At 46.4% G+C, this 19,121-nt stretch overlaps 1 protein-coding gene across 1 annotated transcript in view; it reads left to right on the forward strand.

Moving 5' to 3' along the window:
* Positions 1–19,121, forward strand: part of ARMH1 (armadillo like helical domain containing 1) — a 47,828-nt gene that overhangs the window by 12,765 nt on the left and 15,942 nt on the right. The window contains exons 2-7 of the mRNA XM_082616297.1: positions 787–899; positions 1,916–2,143; positions 9,316–9,384; positions 10,329–10,495; positions 11,463–11,659; positions 14,676–14,760. Coding sequence (XP_082472423.1) covers positions 1,938–2,143; positions 9,316–9,384; positions 10,329–10,495; positions 11,463–11,659; positions 14,676–14,760 — 724 coding nt within the window. The 5' untranslated portion in view covers positions 787–899; positions 1,916–1,937. The remainder of the gene's footprint in view (positions 1–786; positions 900–1,915; positions 2,144–9,315; positions 9,385–10,328; positions 10,496–11,462; positions 11,660–14,675; positions 14,761–19,121) is intronic.

The following is a 19,121-nucleotide window of genomic DNA, read 5'->3' on the forward strand; positions in this document are numbered from 1 at the left end:
GATTAGGGCTTGAACATATGGATTTGTTGAATTCAGCCCATAGCAAGTAGTATAAACTCATTATTTGGACAAATAGAAGTAACACCAGAAGAAATAGCCAAAAGAGTTGAAAGTGGTTGCCTCTGGAGTGAGACTGGAGGATGGAAAAGGGGGAAGCAGGCACTATTACTCTTTTACTTTGTCAGGTGGGCAGTGGGGCCTTGAACCCAGCCTGACTCTAAATCTCATGTTCTTCCCCACTACTACGAGATTCGGAGCTCCTCCAGGCCAGGGCAGTGCGGTGCGCCTCTTCACACCTCCCTCAGCACCTTGCACAGTGCTTTACTACATATGTATGACTTACAGCTGTATCACTATGACTTTAAAGCTGCCATTTGTCAGTTTTCTTTTCTTGTTTAAAAAAAAATGCTGATGGGGAAGACAGATCCAAGGAAACCTCGAGGGGCCATAATATGGAGCATCCAGCTGAAAGTTTCCCACCCTTGGTGTTCTAGAATCGTTGGGTGCATCCCTGATAGCACTTTGAGTTTTGATCCTAGAAACGGTCCATCCACGGCAGGGGAGGGGCACAGGCTGCTTTCCTGCTGTTGGTGGTGTATGAACCCCTTCTTCCTGGGGTCTAGAACAGCCACTCATCCCCATTTTCTTGAGTCCAGTTTGGCTGTTAAAAGTGGCCATGGCCCCTGTAAGTTATTCTCAGACTTAGGGCTGTAATGTCCTTCACAGTGATTGATGCCTGATCCCATGAGGGGTTTTGGTCATTTTTATGTTTCGGTTGATCCACAGTTATTCACCTGGCTGTTAAGGCTGACAGGACATTGTAGTTGGCTCCATCCCTGAGGCTACGTGGATGCCCTTCCCGGGAGCACATACCCGGTGTCCTCTGGGGAGCAGTGGAGGTTGGTGTGTATGTCTGTCTGTCTTAGCATGCCTCAATTGCTTCCTGATAAAATTCTGAGAGTTGGGCCCCATCAATATCTCAAATACATGTGAGGAAACGTTAATTTAGAATCAATTTTAAGATGTTTCAGACTGTAAAGTCCTTTTAACTATATCTCTGGTGAAGATGTAGAAGCACTTTATGGGACTGTAAATTTCATGTTGAACAGTCTTCGTGAAATACACATCTCCCCTACACACAAGCTGTTTTCTCCATATCAATTATGGCCCTGCAAGTAATGTTTCACAAATATTCTGTAAAGCACAGAAAACCCCATGATAATGCGAAATATGACTTTCACTTGTCTGTTAGACAAAAGAATCACACATGCCTCTCTCCCATCAACACTAACATTTGTTATGGATAATAACACTTTCAATCACAACTATTTTTGGAAAGCTGGTTTATTTTAAACCTTCCCTCCCTCACTGAAAACACTCTCCCAAGGACACAGACTCCTACAAACCACAGCCCATTAATTTAACTATGGAATGAGAACTTTTTCTTCCCACTTTGTTTAAAAGTTGTTTTTAAGAGTTATTCTAAAGGCCACAGGTACAAGATTAAGGAGCATTTTACCTTGGCTGATTGGCGTAAGAGGGGCCTGGGTCTCTAAAGGCCCAGTCTCTGATGTTGTGTGAGGTGAGGACTGAGAGAGGCCATGGTTTTAGGCAGCATCTGCATATCACCTGGAGCCTGTGGTCCTTTTAGTTGCGGGCACCAGCAGAGAAGCCAAAGAGCTAAAGATTTATATTGTATATTCTTAATTCCATGACAACACAGCTGGATCCTCCCTGTTCAAGTAGCAGGTGACCAGTCCTAGAGGTGTATTTTGAACGTCACTACATCCATGAGGGTGACAGAGGCTCACCCTGCCTCCAGATGATTGCTGGAAAAGCAAAACTCACAGGGTAACTACAGGCCTTGCATGGTTCTGAATACTTTGGTAACCTGTCTGTTTTCCCTCCTCTGTAGCCAACTTGAGGACTCACTGATCATGACTTCTGTAAAGCAGCAGGCAGCAATTAGCCGGCTCTTGAGTTTTTTACAGGATTGGGACAATGCTGGCAAAGTCGCAAAGAGTCACATCCTCAACAATTTCATTGAAACCAACCAAGGCAAGACTGCCCCTGAGCTGGAACAGGAGTTTTCCCAGGGAGCCAGCTTGTTCCTGGTCCGCTTGACCACCTGGCTTAGACTCACGTATCCTTTGCTGAACAGGAAAACAAATAGGCAACCTTCAAAAGAGAAAAGGAACAAAGATAGTCGAGGGAGCTCTTCTCCTGATTCTCAGATTTTAGAACAGGACATCTGTGATCAAAATACCATCCCTGAAGTCAAGAACTCCCTCAACATCCTGTCTTCCCAATCTATAAATATATCCTCATTCTCACTGCTAACCTCTCTTGCTCTCATCAGAGCTGAAGTGGGTGTTCCTTGTCTAGGACTAATACTCTGTGTTGTGCTTGAATCCCCTCCCATCTCCCCAAGGACTTTATTCGTTCTCTCCTACAGCCTTCACTTTGGACTCATTACTAGCTTTTTCATCAGCATGTATGTATGCTCAAATCTCTTCCACCTTAAAATTTTAATTCAGTCCTTGTCTGGAACCTATATTCCACCTTGCTTCTGCCCTTCGTGCGGAAGCCTGTTGAAAAGGCTGTTGACCTTCCCCACCTCCCTTTCTCCTACACCCACTGCAGCCTGACTTCTGTCCCCTCCACTCCACTGACGCAGGTCTTGCCAAGGTTACCAATGCTTTTCTAATTGTGAAGCCCAGTGACCACATCCTCAGACCTTATACAGGACCTCTCAGTGGCATTTGTCAGCCAACCATTCCCACTTCTCAAAACATTCTTCCCTGAAACTAATGTAATGTTTATGTCAATTTTACCTCAATAAAAAAAAGAGAGAGAAGGAAAGCAAAAAGAAGCACATATAGACCATATCACCACACACACACACACACACACACACACTCTCACACACTTCCTGTGGTTTCTGATAGCAGCTCTCTTGGTTTTCTCCTTTCTTTCTGTCCATCCTACTCCTCTTCAGCCATGCCTTAAATGTTGGTGTTTGCCAGACTCCAGCCACAGCCCTCTTTTCTGCTTGCTCTCAGCTTCTCCCTAAGTGATCTAGCCACTGTCAGGATGTCAACACCACCTCAGTTTGAGGACTCTCAGATGTGTACCCTGCCCACATTTCTCTGGAATCTGAGTTCCATACCTGTTAACCCAGCTGCCACCTCCACTTGTCTCCCACAGACTCTCACATTTCTGGCTTGGGAAACTAGGCAAATGGGACATCATTACGTGGGAAGAGAATACAAGGAAAGGAGTGAGTCTGGGGGTAGATAAGTTTGATTTGGGACATGTTGTGTTTGAGGTGCCTGTGCTCAGGAGCCCCAGAAGCAGACTTGGGGCTGAAGACAGATTTGGTCCCCATGATGGTGATAGTTTGAGTCGTGGGTGGATTTCAGGATATTCCTGCTCCGTATGCCCGTAGCACTCCATGGATTCATCTCAGACCCTTATGTATTTTTCTCGTTGTCTGAACCCTCTCCCCTTCCCTAAACCTCCTCTTTATTTAACTAATTTCTACTCCATTATTCAGGTCTCAATCCAAGCATCACTTTCTCAGGAAGCCCTTTTCAGAGCCCCAGACTAGTTTAGGTTCCCCTGTTAAATACACTCATGGCACTTCCTCTGTTTTAATAGTCATAACATCTTGTTATTACCTGCTTAATATCTCTCTTCCCCCACTGGATTGTAAACTCTACAAGGGCAGGAATTACACCTGTTCTACTCCTCTCTGTATTTCTAACACCTAACACGTGCCTGGCACATAATGGGTACTTCATACATGTTTGTTGAACAAGGGAATGAATGAACCAGAGACTCTGAAGCTAAGCAGAACGAAAGGCTTAGGTAAACACAGCTCTCTCTTCTTATAGTTAATCACTGATAAAATTATTAATTAGACTCAGGCCTTGAACACAGTCTGATGGGAATCCACTGAATACATCTCTACATTAACCCCAATATTCTTAGACATTAGTGTGCATAAAAGAGGTTTAAAATGCAGATAACCAGCCTGCCTCCCCACCCCACCACCAGGTTTTGATTTAGTAGATTAAGGGTGGGTCCCTGGACTCTTTTATTTTTCTTTTCTTTTTTTAAAATTAATTTATTTATTTTATTGTTTTTTTATTGGAATAAAATTGCTTTTACAATGTTGTGTTAGTTTCTGCTGAACAGTGAAGTGAATCAGCTATATGTATAGCTATATCCCCTCTCTCTTGGACCTCCCTCCCAAGCCCCCCCCATCCCACCCATCTAGGTCATCACAGAGCACTGAGCTGAGCTCCCTGTGCTGTACAGCAGGTTCCCACTAGCTATCTGGGCTTTTGTTTGTTTGTTTTGTTTTGGCTGCATTGGGTCTTCGTTGCTGCGCACGGGCTTTCTCTAGTTGCGGCGAGCAGGGCTACTCTTCATTGCAGTGTGCAGACTTCTTGCGGTGGCTTCTCCTGCTGCGGAGCACGGGCTCTAGGCGTGCGGGCTCAGTAGTTGCGGCACGCAGGCTCAGTAGTTGTGGCTCACAGGCTCTAGAGTGCAGGCTCAGTAATTGTGGCACACTGGCTTAGTTGCTCCACAGCATGTGGGATCTTCTCAGACCAGGGCTCGAACCCATGTCCCATGCATTGGCAGGCGGATTCTTAACCATTGTGCCACCAGGGAAGCCCTAGCTATCTGTTTTACACATGGTAGTGTATTGATGTCAAACCTAATCTCCCTATTCGTCCCACCCTCCCCTCCCACCTCTGTGTCCGCATATCTGTTCTCTATATCTATGTCTCTCCTCCTGCCCTACAAATAGGTTCATCTGTACCATTTTTCCAAATTCCACATATATGCGTTAATATACGGTATTTGTTTTTCTCTTTCTGACTTACTTCACTCTGTATGACAGACTCTAGGTCCATCCACATCTCTACAGATGACCCAATCTTGTTCCTTTTTATGGCTGAGTAATATTCCATTGTATATATGTACCACATCTTCTTTATCCATTCATCTATCATTGGACACTTAGGTTGTTTCCATGTCCTGGCTATTGTAAATAGTGCTGCAATGAACATTGGGGTACATGTGTCCTTTTGAATTATGGTTTTCTCAGGGTATATATACACCCAGTAGTGGGATTGCTGGATCATATGGTAGTTCTATTTTTAGTTTTTTAAGGAACGTCCGTACTGTTCTCCATAGTGGCTGTATCAATATAGATTCCCACCAACAGTGCAAAAGGGTTCCCTTTTCTCCACACCCTCTCCAGCATTTATTGTTTGTAGATTTTGATGATGGCCATTCTGACCAGTGTGAGGTGATACCTCATTGTAGTTTTGATTTGCATTTCTCTAATAATTAGTGATGTTGAGTATCTTTTCATGTGCCTCTTGGCCATCTGTATGTCAGGACTCTTTAGTTTTCAAAAGAGCCCTGGGTTGACTCTGATGCCAGTGGTCTACAAATGGTGCTTTGAAAAACATCAGGATCTACAATCTGGCTTTGTCCCCATAACTCATGACGCTAAACTCACCAAAATGTTGTCACTAACTTGACAACATTTTCCACTCAACCAAAGGGTGATGTGAGTGAGGCAGTGTCAGATCCTAGCTTTATTTAAAACTTAGATGTTTTATTCATCATGTATTTTTATATTATTTTTTTCTTTTTTTAATAATGCAGGAAATATTATTTAGTTACTGAGTTTTTCGTTTTGTTTTGTTTTGTTTTTTTGGGTATGCGGGCCTCTCACTGTTGTGACCTCTCCCGTTGCAGAGCACAGGCTCCGGATGCGCAGGCTCAGTGGCCATGGCTCACGGGCCCAGCCTCTCTGTGGCATGTGGGATCTTCCCAGACCAGGGCTCAAACCCGTGTCCCCTGCGTCGGCAGGCGGACTCTCAACCACCTCACCACCAAGGAAGCCCAGTTACTGAGATTTTGATGCCCCCTTTAATTTCATACCTGAGGGAATTCTCTGACAGTCCAGTGGTTAGGACTCCTCGCTTTCACTGCCAAGGACCCGGGTTCAATCCCAGGTCAGGGAACTGAGATCCCACAAGCTACGCAACCAAAAAAAAAAAAAATTTCATACCTGAAACAAGTGAGTCACTCGCCTCACACCCTAGTCCCAGCCCTGCTTGACCACTGCCCTTTCTAAAGCTCTCCTCTCTGGACTTTCCTGGTGGTCCATTGGTTGAGACTCCACACTTCCAATGCAGGGGGCCCAGGTTTGACCCCTGGTCTGGGAACTAGATCCTGTATCCATGCTGCAACTAAGAGTCCGCCTGCCACAACCAAGAAGTCCACACGCCACAACTAAAAAGATCCCACGTGCAGCAACTAAAGATCCCACACGCCACAACAAAGATCCCATGTGCCGCAACTAAGACCCAGCGCAGCCAAAAAAATTAATTAATTAATTTAAAAATAATAAATAAAGCTCTCTTCTTCTCTCCCTTCTCCCATCACCGTTTCTCAGTCACTGTTGCAGGGTCTTTCCTACCACCCCTTAAATATTAGTGTTTCTAAGAATTCTGTGTTCAGCCCTCTTCTTTGTTTTTTTAAATTTTATTTATTTATTTATTTTTGGCTGCATGGGGTCTTCGTTGCTGTGCGCAGGCTTTCTCTAGTTGCGGTGAGCTGGGGGCTACTCTTCGTTGCGGTGTGAGGGCTTCTCATTGCGGTGGCTTCTCTTGTTGCGGAGCACAGGCTCTAGGGCACGAGGGCTCAGTAGTTGTGGCGCACGGGCTTAGTTGCTCTGCGGCACGTGGGATCTTCCCGGACCAGGGCTCGAACCCGTGTCCCCTGCATTGGCAGGCGGATTCGTAACCACTGCACTACCAGGGAAGCCCAAGCCCTCTTCTTTTCTTACTCAATTATTGCACTTGTTAACCGAGGCATTGTATCATTCTTCTCCATGTCCTAAGTGCTAATCAGAGCACCCAACATTTAGTGGACACTCAGCCAATGTTTATTAAATAAACCACGCTTTTTTTTTTTTTGGCCACGCTGCGCGGCTCGTGGGATCTCAGTTCCCGACCAGAAATTGAACCCAGGCCACAGCAGTGAAAGCCCAGAATCCTAACCATTAGGCCACTAGAGAACTCCCAAACCACGCTTTTAATATACAGCTGTATATTCAGTTTCTACACCTGGAATTATTCATAATTTCCTAACTTTTTGTGACCTTATCATACCGGAGAGAAAAGAGACTGGCTGAAGAGACATAGCATTTTGAATCAGTGCCCCCCCCGACTTCTCCCCACTCCTCCAGTTGCAGTGGATTTTGAAGGAAAACAAATCAATATAGCATCATTATGTTTTGTAAAATTGACTGCCACCTAATCCCACATTAGCTTCAAACCCCTTTTTTAAATTTGAACTTCTAGAACCAATCAGTAAAACTAAAGATTTATATATTATAATAACAAAAATTATTAGTTACCATGTATTGAGTCTTTTTATGCTCTAGGCACTGAACTCTGTGTACCACACAAATATCTCATTTGGGCCTAACACCAAGCCTAATAGGTATTGGTATCATTCCCCCAACCACCACTTTTTTTTTTTTTTGGCCTCACCGCGAGGCATGTGGGATCTTAGTTCCCTGACCAAGGATCGAACCTGCGGCCCCTGCAGTGGAAGCACGGACTCCCAACCACTGGACCACCAGGGAATTCAGTATGATCCCATTTTATAGGTTAGAAAGATGAGCCTTGAAAAGGTTGAATAATTTACTAGCAGGTGGCAGAGATAAGGATTAAAATGGGTGGTCTGGCTCCAAAGCCCATACACCATCCAGGCGACTTCAGTGTATCCCTGCCACAGTCCCACCTACAACACCCATCTGTGTCAATAGCCCACTCCCTCCCTCTGTTTGTCTATAGGCAGGAAGGGCTGACAGTAAGAACCCGGACTCTGAGTTAGGCTGCCTAGGTTCAAATCCCAGCTCCATCAGTTAACTTTGGGACCATGATCAGGTCCTTAAACTGTCTGAGATTGTTTCCTCATGAAGGAAGTGGAAATACTGATAGCACCCACTGCAGGGTGTGCTGAGGGTTAAATGAGACAATGCCAGCGAAGCAGTTAGCACAGTGCCTGGCACACAATAAATGCTTAGTACTTGTTAACTACTGCTGATATCGTGGCAAACTTCTGGAACTAATTGCTGGAAATAATGGGCCAGAAATATGTATAATGAAGTGGTTATGAAAATAAGGCTAGCCTGGGACAGAGGAAAAAGAAGGTGACGAAAGTCGGTCAGCCTCACTGCTAGCTGAAGAAAAGAGGCACTGAGAAGGCATGGAGGCAGAAATGGGGGCTGGGGTTTCAGAGGAGCTGGGTGGTGGGCTGATAGCCTGGCCCCCAGCTAAAATGGCAACAGGCAGGGGAGCCTGGCTCCAGAGCAAACACTGTTTTTGCAGTAAAGAGCCTTTTCTAATGAGCCAATCTATCTCTACTTCTATTGGCATCCTGGGAACCAGGGTGCAGCTGAGATAATTTGCCTCATGCACCCTCCCTCCCCAACAAAGCACCATTACCTCCAACCCATTACATTAGCCTTTATCAGTCTTGGAAGCTCTCAGTCATCCTCCATGAGCTGCAATAATTTCAGCTAATTTCTTAAGTGTTCTAAGAGCCTGGGATGTGTTATAAGCCTAGTAATTGTTGACTGGTTCCTTTTCTGTTGTGGCTTGATTTCATACCTTGTATCCGAGCTGATGCGTGCTCTGGGTGCTTTATTACAATGAAGCTTTTTGCAAAAGCTCACATTAAAAAATAACATTAAGTACTGGGGTTGTTTTAAATCAGAGTTTAATTTTTCCACCATCTCCTGTTGTTCTTATTAGGAAGACACACAATTCTTCATAAAGATAGTGACCTCCATTATAAAGCTTTGAGCAAGTACAAAATTGAGAATTAATGATGAAGCTGATTATTTTTAGAGAAGTCCAAGAATGAGGCATAAAGTAATGAACTGGGCTAAGCCCAAGGGTGCAATGGTCATGGCACAGAGAAGCTTTGGAAATTGACCCCCAGCTTTCTGCATGCACCCTGCATTCATCAGCGCCTCTTACTCTCTAGAGAGCATGTCAGAGCCAAAGTGGCTGAACTACCCCAGAAGAGTTTCCTGGAGAACCATGAACATGCCTGCCACTACCCCCCATGCCCCTACCCCTTCAACCTAGTGGCCCCTCTCAGATAAAGGATACAATTCAGCTGTTGTTCATCCTGGGCCATAGGTGGTATCAGGGATCAGACACGGGATGGAAAACCACCCTGAAATTCACTCTTTAACTTGTCATACAGCTACATGACTGGCTCATGTTTAGATAAGCTGCTCAGGTCCATCGGCATCTTCTTATCAGCTGTAAGCAGGTGAGTTCTGTTCTAGAGAAATTCTGGGGTCTCAGTTGCCTACCGGGCTTGTGGTATCCTTGACATTCACACCACATAGGACCTTAGCTTCTAGTTATCAGTGGGTACCTAGTAGCCCTCAGGATGGACCCAGAGGTGGTGGCAGCTGTGGTCCTGGTCTAGTTGCTCCTCCATCCCATGTTCTCCATTGATACTTTGCTAGTCAGCACCCTCTTGGTTGTGAATTACAGAAAATCGACTCATACTGGACCAGGAAAAAGTAGAAATTATTAGACTACTTAACTGAAATGTCCAGAGAGTGGAAATCCATATTTCAGGCCTGACTATATCCAGGGGCTCAAAAAATGTCATCAGTACTTGGTCTCTCCCTCTTTTTCTCCATTTCTCAGTATTTGGTCTATCCCGCTTTTTCTCCATTTCTCAGCTCTGTTTTCCTCTATATTCATAGGCCTCCATGTGTTGTAGTCCTCAGTACTCCAGACATGCATCCTTCTAGCTCAGTCACACCAAAAAGAGAACACATCTTTCCCAAGCGTTCCCAAGAAAGTCCCAGGTTTTGAGCCTCATTGGACCAACTTAGGTCACATGCCTGGCCCCAAACCAATTACTGCAGCCAGAAGGATGACACACCTTCACCTGCTCACCCTCCCAAAACCACATGGCTCGTGAGCGGTGGAGGGGTGATCTCCCATGGGACAGCTGAGGTGCCCTTTCAAGAAGAAGAGACACAGATGCTGGAAATCCAAGCACAGGAAATGGCCATTGTATTTAACTTCTGCATTTCCTTCTGGAAGGAAGAATTTCCAAACTATTATGTCACTTTACCCACGAACATTTCCTGGGTAGGAGGAGCATATGAAGAAAGGTCCTTGAGATCCCTTAGAAAGGTTAGTGTCAAGGAACTTGACAATGTCTTATTTCTACTTTTCTATCCCTCTGGACAGTAATCGATATCTTACAGAATTTCTTGAGGTTGGAGGGGCCCTAACACTCTTGGAAATACTTGCACTGAAGAAGATCGAGGAGGAGGACAAGAAGGAATCCATCAAGCTACTTCAGGTTATCGCAAACTCTGGCAGGAAGTACAAGGAGCTCATCTGTGAAAGCTGTGGTGGGTACCGTGTAGAACAAGGGTGTCACTTCTCCTGTCTCCCTGGGGGCCGCCCCCAGCACTGCTAGAGGAAAACGCATCACGGACCTGGTTGCACAGGAAGCGTTCTGTAGAGTGGACTCACTTAGCTCCTGTCCGGATCACCACCGGCAGACCCAGAGTTACGATTTTCTTGATTTATCATTTGCTCAAATCTTTCCATGGTGGTTTTGGAAATACTTCATTTCAAATATATCCTCTTTCGTGCATCCATTCAACAAAGATTTGTTGAGCCATTTATGAATAATTCTAGAAATAAGATTGACCTAAAATCATTGAATATGTGTGCTAGGTATATGCTAAGGTGCTGGGAACACAAAGATGAATAAAATACAGTCCTCGTCCTCAAAGAGCTTACAGTGCCATGAGAAAAGGAAATAACCCGGTAATTTCAGTATGTCCCACCAAGTGGTCTGCTTGAGGTGTGCACAGGAGATGCCATCCCCCACGCATCCCTCTTTAAAGCACTTCCCTCACTGCTCTTTCCTCATTTCTCCCCCATGGCCTCTCTGAGCCTTGGTGTATTTATCCTAAAAAGGGACCAACACCTCCCTTTCAGTGTAGTTTCCAGGGCTAAATAAGGCAGTATTTGTCAAAAAACATTTAGTGCTGAGCGCTATCTATGTGTTAGTTATCATACAGCAATCAAAAGTGCAAGTTTTATTTGTGCATTTTGCAGAGCCATTTTAAATTTTAAAACAGATTTTGACAAGTTAACATGCCTATGTTGAAACAAAATCCCCCAGCCACCTAGGCACGAGGTGAAAACAGTAGCAATGCAACATGAGAACAGAGCCTCGATTTTGCTTTGACTGGACAGGCCTTGTTAAATACATCTTAATCCTATTACTTCATATTATGTAACCTTGAGTAAGGATTATTTTCATAAACCCCTTCCAATTTAGCATTTCCTCTCTCCTTTGCTCAGGTGTACGATCCATAGCAGAATTTTTGGCAAAGTCTAAGTCAGAAGAGACCCAGGAAGAAGTGCATGTTCTGTTGGATTCTCTGATCCACAGTAATCCCAAGTACCAGAATCAAGTGTACAAAGGTCTAATAGCTTTGCTGCCCTGTGCGTCCCCGAAAGCTCAGCAGCTGTTCCTGCAGACTCTCAGGACTGCCCAGGTGAGCCCAGGCTGCATGCTCCGGTGGTTCTGATTCCAACTCAGTAATCTGACAATTACCTTCCACAGTTGCACTCCATGCAGGCATGAGAAACAGAGCTCAACCTCCCACTGCATGTCTGCTGTTCCATCAGCGTTACTTCCAGAAGGCCAGGGCAGGGCAGAGAGTTCGTGTCTCCCAGCAGAGTGATTTGTCCTGTTTACTTAAGGATCAGAAAGATGTTGGCAGACTTAAAAGTGGTTGAGACAAGCAGCAAGGATGATGAAAGGACCGTAGAAAAGATTAAAGGAGTCAGTTTGGTAGGGAAAGAATCATGGTGCATTTGTAGGCAGCATTTAAGTGAAGAAAGAAGCCAGATAGATCTCCGGTGCTTGGGAAAGCTCCATTTCTCTCATTGTCTTCTGCCTTCCTTTCGGTGCCCTAGAATGCATCAAAGTCAGCTTTGGGGCATGGCGACCACACGAAGACACCATGTAAGGAGGGAACAGAAAGCTCTCAGTAGTACAGCTCCAGGAAGGGCTGGAGGCAGGGAGGCAGTTAAGAGACCAAAGAGATGATACGGCCTGAACCATGGCAGGAGGAATCGAGGTGACCAGGTTGGACAGACATTTGGGAGACAGAGTGTATGGGACTTGGGGCAGTAAAAGAAAAGGAGTCAAGAAGACACCAGCTTTGGACTTAGACCACGGGGTGAGTTGTGTGCCACCAAGAGAACAGGAAAAACGGATCTGATTTAGGTTTTGACCCAATAAACTTGATGAGCCTTGGTGGCTCCCAAGTGCCCATCTCAGGAGAAGGCCAAGCTGGTTGCAGAAGATGTAGATGGATGACTTGTGCAAAAAATACTGAACCCTGAGCTCCCCTCCTGTAGAATCTGACAGATTTGGGTGGCCTTTAAGTTCCCCCAGGCAATTCTGATTCTTAGCTCAATTGAGGAATCACTGCTCGAGACATCTAGTAGAGATGCCCACAGGACAGTAGAAAATAAAAGTCTGAGGCTCCAGAGAGAGATCCGAGATGAAGATGGCAGTTTGGAGTTCATGAACAGAGAAGTGATATCCAAAAGAGTAGAAGTCAATAAGATCCCCCAGGTAGAATACACCAAGTACAAAGAGAAGGAACACTGCCAACATTTAAGAGATGAGCCGAGGAAGAAGATCAGCAAAACATCTGATTATCATTATTGTTTCCAGTTTCCATTTATTAAGTGCCTCCTACATACCAGGCACTGTGCTCAGGGCTTGCTTACACTGTTTCTTTTAGTCTTCACAGTGGCTGATGGAGACAGGTATTATCATCCCCATTTTAAAAGTGATGCTAACGAGCCTTAGGAGGGTGTTCGGTGACTTATTCAAGGCCACACACTAAGTAGCAGATATATACCAAGTGAACATTAAAATCCAACTCTAACTCCAAAGTCCTTATTCTTTCCATATACCACTCTGCCTCCTTGAAAAAGAATGATGGCGGGGGGTGGGCGTGGGGGTGGGATGAACTGGGAGATTGGGATTGACATGTATACACTGATGTGTATAAAATGGATGACTAATAAGAAAAAGTAAATAAATAAAAAATAAACATTAAAAAAGAAAAAGAATGATAAGCCATAAAAGGAGAAGAGGAAAACACAGGGCTGTGAAAAATAAGGGAAAAGAGTTTCAAGAAGAAGGACATGGACTTCCCTGGTGACGCAGTGGTTAAGAATCCACCTGCCAATGCAGGGAACACGGGTTCGATCCCTGGTCCGGGAAGATCCCACATGCCGAGGAGCAACTAAGCCCTTGCACCACAACTACTGAAGCCCTGGCACCTAGAGCCTGTGCTCCCCAACAAGAGAAGCCACCACAATGAGTAGGCCCCGCTCTCCACCACTAGAGAAAGCCCATGCACAGCAACGAAGACCCAACACAGCCAAAAATTAATTAATTAATTAATTTTGAAAAAATAAAAGAAGAAGGACATGATCAGTTGGCTCAAATACAGCAGAGTGATTCAGTGCAGGTAGAACAGAAAGCTGAGCTCAGCAGGAAAAGTTTTGGTGAATTAGGGGACTGTCCGATGGCAGGAAAAATTAAATTACAGCCACCTGTCAAAGGATGCATGGAGGATGAAGAAGTAGCTTCCCCTGGGAAGCTTAGGTGTAAAGGGGGAAAGAGCAGTAGCAAGAGGAGACAGAGTTGAAGGACGGTTGCTTTCAATCTGGGTGATCTTGAGAATGTTTAATGCCAAAAGACAGGAGCCAGTGCAGGGGTAGAAGACACAGACAGGAGGGTTGTCTGATTAGGTGAGATCCTGAGAGAGAGAAGATTTAGGATTTTGGATGAGTTCCACTCTCTCCAGCCTGTGCCTGTCTTTCCTGCAGCCAAGATAGCCGACTTGTCCCTGCACCTCTAGCAGTGGCCAGCTAGCCTCCACTGAGTGCCTCCTGAGCCAGAGGGTTCAGTGGCAGCCTCGGCAGAGTCTCTGGAGATTCCTGGCTGCCCATCTCCGCCCCTCCTCTCCAGAAGAAATTAACTTCGGACTTCCCTGCTGGCGCAGTGGTTGGGAATCCGCCTGCCAAATGCAGGGGACACGGGTTCGATCCCTGGTCCTGGAGGATCCCGCGTGCCACAACTGCTGGGCCTGTGCGCCTGGAGCCCGTGCTCCGTAGCTGGGGAGGCCACCGCGGTGGCAGGCCCGCGCACCGCAGCGAGGAGTGGCCCCCGCTCACCACAACTAGAGAGGGCCCACGTGCAGCAACGAAGACCCAACACAGGCAAAATAATTAATTAATTAATTTTTAAAAAGAGAGAGAGCTCTCCCTCCTTACTAGTATGCAAAAAATTGAGTATAATGTTAAAAAAAAAAAGAAATTAACCTCTCGGGTGCGGGGCCAGGGCCCAGTGACTCACTGCTGCCCCCCTCTCCCCATTCAGCTAAGGCTGCCCGGCTGTTTGAAGTCAGCTTTTCACTTCTCCCAGGTGGACTAGACGGAAAGGAAAGAGTAACCACCTTGTCCTGCTGTCTTTCTTGCCAGTCGATCATCGGGACGACACACCCTGGCATTGTGGACTGCGTGCTGAGCGTGCTGCGCACTATGCACCTGGAAGTCCAGTATGAAGGTAGGGGAGGCGGCCGGGTCTGCTCCAGATGGCACAGGGTCGCCATGAGAACTAGGCAGCTTTGCTCTGAGACGTTTTCTTCTCTTCACAAAGAGCCTTATTGAGTGTCCTAGACAGCCTCGGCAGACGGAAGGTGCTGGCTCTGTGCCGATGGGCAAGTTATTCAGAAAACGACAGTCACATTCTGTGCCTGGAATCAGCCATGTGCTCTAGCAGTTGTCAGAATGTGCCTGGGTCCAGAGCTGGCTCTGGTTCCCAGACTTATGTGGCACTTCCCCTCCAAACAAAAATCACCCTGAGGACTGTTCTTCTAAGAAACTAGATTGGGTAATGGTAGTATTAATACATTTTCATTTATTGAGTATGCCTATGTGCCAGCCACTTTCCATGCATTGCTCCATTTAATTCTCAAAATAACCACAAGAGTATAGATTCTGGTACATATTAGGTATTCAAATGCTCAAATGAATGAATGGTGGGGGTTGGCATTTTTATGTTTTTCAAGCTAAAGCACTGAAGCACAGAGAGATTAAGTATGCTTCCCAAAGTTACACAGCTGACCAGATTCAAACCAGATCTGTCTGACTGCAAAGCCTATGCTTTTAACATGCAGCACATGGCAGGATGTTATTTCCTTCCCTGCTCTTACGATGGTTCAGAGAAGGGAGATTCTGTTTTCAACAGGAGAGATCAAGGAAGCGTTCTCTGGGAAGGTGGTATTTGAGCTGAGCCTTGAAAAATGGGAAGGTAGAAAGCAGAGAAGGGCATTCTGGAAAGGGGAATGGTGCAAAGGAAGGCCCAGACACAGGGAAGTACAAGATGTGTCTGGGGAGTGGTATGGAGATCATTTGGTGGAGGTTTGGTAGTGGTCTCAGTCTAGGAAGACCTAGGAAGGTAGGCCAGGACCAGATCATGGAGCACCTTGAATGTCAGATGGAATAGCAGGCCAGAGCCACAGGGAGACTTTAGGCTGGAGTTGTTCAGACAACAAAATGGAATGTGCTGATCTGGCAGGATAGAGAGGCCCCAGGAAGAGAGAGGAAGGACAGGACTGGGGAGCGCCTGGGTGTGGAGAGTGAGATGGCACATGAAGGGGGAATGGGCCTAGCCGAGGAGGCCAGGGCAAGGAGACCCATAAGGCAGGAAGGGTCTGGGTGGCACTACATATCGGGACTTCTGTGCCCAGGATGACAGGCTGAGCCCCAGGTCCAGGAAGCCTAGGAGGGTCAGAGGGAGGAGGCCGGTACCAGGGTTAAGGTATACAAGTGAGACCCTGGGGATCAGCAAAGGCCTGGCGCTTACTCCCAGCCTAGATTGTTTTTTGGAGGCAGTGTTGAGATTGAATGCCCACCTTATCTTTCCTTCAGCAGCACTGTCAACTTTGTATTTGTTTGACCCCTGTGGGGGTACATGGACTCCTGTGTTGGGAAGTAATGCTATGTTGGAATTGGCTACCAGCTGGAGCAGAGCCTCTTAGCTGGGGAGGAGTTGCCAGGTGGAGTGGTAGAGGCACCTAAGTCAAGGTCAGGCCCAGCAGCAGAGAGTTGTTGCTGGCATTGGAGCAAGGGGGTGAGCTGGCGGTGGAATCATGTCAGGAGGCTTAATCAAACAACCCTGAGGAGACTAGATTGGGTGGCGCTGTGACCTCCCTCCCCTCACCCAACTTCCACATGGCAAAGTGACCATTCCGCCACTTCCCCCCTTAAGCATTTCTTCTCTGAGGGCTTCCCTGACCTGCCTTCACCCCTGCCCAAATGTCAGCCTCCTTCCTTTTTACCATCTTGCTCCCTCCTTCCCACCAGCACCCGCCTCCATTGAAGCAGTTATCTCCAGAATGGTAACTGCCCTTTACATAGACTGTGCACAGTTTCCGTGCAGCTCTCATAGTTTTTGTCCTTATACCCCCAGCACAGTCCCCAGCGTATATTAGGTCCTCAGTAGGTGTTTGTTGAGTGCATGAGGGAGGGAGGGAGTCCTGCACATGCACACTGTATTAGTGACTACTTGCCTAAATGCCTTCCCCTCTGAGCAGCTTCAGGGCAGGGACAGGGTCTGATTCATCTCTTTTTCCAGCTCAGGGCCTGGCATATAAAGGGTGGTGTGCAGTAGAAGTTTGTTGAATAAATTTATGAAAAAATGGCTTTGCTTCAGTTTCGCTGATGAAGTCCTCCAGAGTTGAACTGGCCCAGCTTCTTCCCATATCAGGCCCAATCTAGAGTCCTGCTGCGTTTATTACATAACAACTGACTCTGGAGCATGAATTGTCACTGCCTTTTTGGTTTGATGTCTGCTGGTGTGAAACTGTGCACCTCAAAATAATTTCGGATAAGCCAGACTCGTAACAGGGGTACAAGAAATGTCTGTTGAATGAAAGAATTATTCTTTTTTACCGGGCACTTCAAAATAGCCTTCGTGTCCCTGGGAATATAGAGCATGCATGTGCATTGATCGTCCACCAGGGGGAACTATTTCACACGATTGGTGGAGTGGAAGTTAAGGGCAAGAATATGGTTCTCAGTTTTCACGGCAACTCCTCCAAAGGCAGGAGAGGGAAAGTCTGGCAGGTCTTAGGTGGGGCCTAACACTGATGACCGGAGGGGATCAGAGATGAATTTCTCTGAGTTTGAGGACACCAAATTGCAAGACCAAGGTGGAGCCCCCCCAGGATGGTGGCAACATCAGGGGGAGCCAGTGATATAGCTGAAGGGACTAAGCTTTATAAGGGCTTGTTTTCTAAAAACAAGTATTAATTGAACATCTGTGGTGTGCCAAGTGCTATGCCAAGTACTAGGGTTTTGTCTGTGTTTGTTTGTATTTGAGGAGAAAAAGGAATGGTTTGGAAGGAGAAAGTTACCGAGGTCGTGCTCTCTACCCTGTGTGCTGCATGGGGCGGGGGACGACATCCTTCCCTGAGAAGGCTCCAGGGAAAGTGGATTCTCAGGGGGAGTCCCGTGAAAACAGGAGGTGCAGAGGTTCGGTGGGCCTGGTGACCCTTTCTCTCGCAGTGGGCGTCTGTGATGGAGGAGCCAGGAGACGACCTCACCTCCTTTTCCACTGAGACCTTCCCCCCTCCAAACCTACCAACCTGACTGGCCTGTCACCCACCTCCTCTACTCTCTTTCCCATTACAACAGAGTGTCCCTACTCCCGTCACAGGCCACCTCCTTGACCCCAAGTTCCCCTCCAGCTCCTCATTTTTCCATTTTCTTCCATCATATTGGGAATAAAATTTGAAATACCTAGTTTTTTCAGCCCAGATGGCTAAGTGGAAGCTGTGCGTCTTAAGTGACTCTTTACTTTCTGAGAGTTCTTAGGGCCAAGGCACAAGGTTCGGAGGAGGAAAAGGAGAAGGAAGGTAGGAGATGATAAGGCTCTTGAGCAGAGGTGGGGGGGTATTCTGGCTACCTATTTCTTATAACAAGTCACCCCAGTTTTAGTGTTGTAAAACTATCACTATTTTATTCTCACATATTATGTAGGTCAGGAATTTGAACATGACACAGCAGAGATGGATTACCTCTGCTCCATGATTCCCGGGGCCTCAGTTGGAAGACAGCCGGGACCACAGCAGGAACTCGAGTGAGGCTGATGAGGATCACTCTTACTGATTTTTCCTTTTGTCTCGGGCTCCAGTATGGCTCCATGTGGCACTCTTACTGTTTTTATTTAACATTTTGATAGGTCGTTCTTCATTCATTTTTTTGCATTGATTTTTTAAATTGCATTAAAAAGTATCTATCTTGATTACTGTTTTTTTTTTTTTTTTTTTTTTTTTTTTTTTTTTTTTTTGCGGTACGCAGGCCTCTCACCTCTGTGGCCTCTCCCATTGCGGAGCACAGGCTCCAGACACGCAGGCCCAGCAGCCATGGCTCACGGGCCCAGCCACTCCGCGGCATGTGGGATCTTCCCAGACCAGGGCACAAACCCGTGTCCCCCGCATCGGCAGGCGGACTCTCAACCACTGCGCCACCAGGGAAGCCCTTGATTACTGGATTTTGATCTCTCCCTTAAATTTTGCATCAGAGGCAAATGCTTCACTTGCCTCACCCAAGACCAAGCCTTGAGCAGCACAAGGAGGCTGGGATCTTCTGGGTCTTGAAGGTGGGACTCAGAGCTGGGACTGTGCACTGCAGCACCTACATGTGGCCTCTCCCTGTAGCTTAGGCTTCTCTCAGCTTGGTGGCCGGATTCTAAGAGGAATCCTGAGTGAGCTTCCAAGATATTCCAGACCGAAGCTGCATAGCCTTTCCTGACCTAGCCTTTTTAAAAAAATTAATTTATTTATTTTATTTTTGGCTGTGTTAGGTCCTCGTCGCTGTGTGCAGGCTTCCTCTAGTTGCAGCGAGCTGGGGCTACTCTTC

This window comes from Mesoplodon mirus (genome assembly GCF_964341445.2).
Source record: "Mesoplodon mirus genome assembly, chromosome: 3".
Taxonomy (NCBI): Eukaryota; Metazoa; Chordata; class Mammalia; order Artiodactyla; family Ziphiidae; genus Mesoplodon; species Mesoplodon mirus.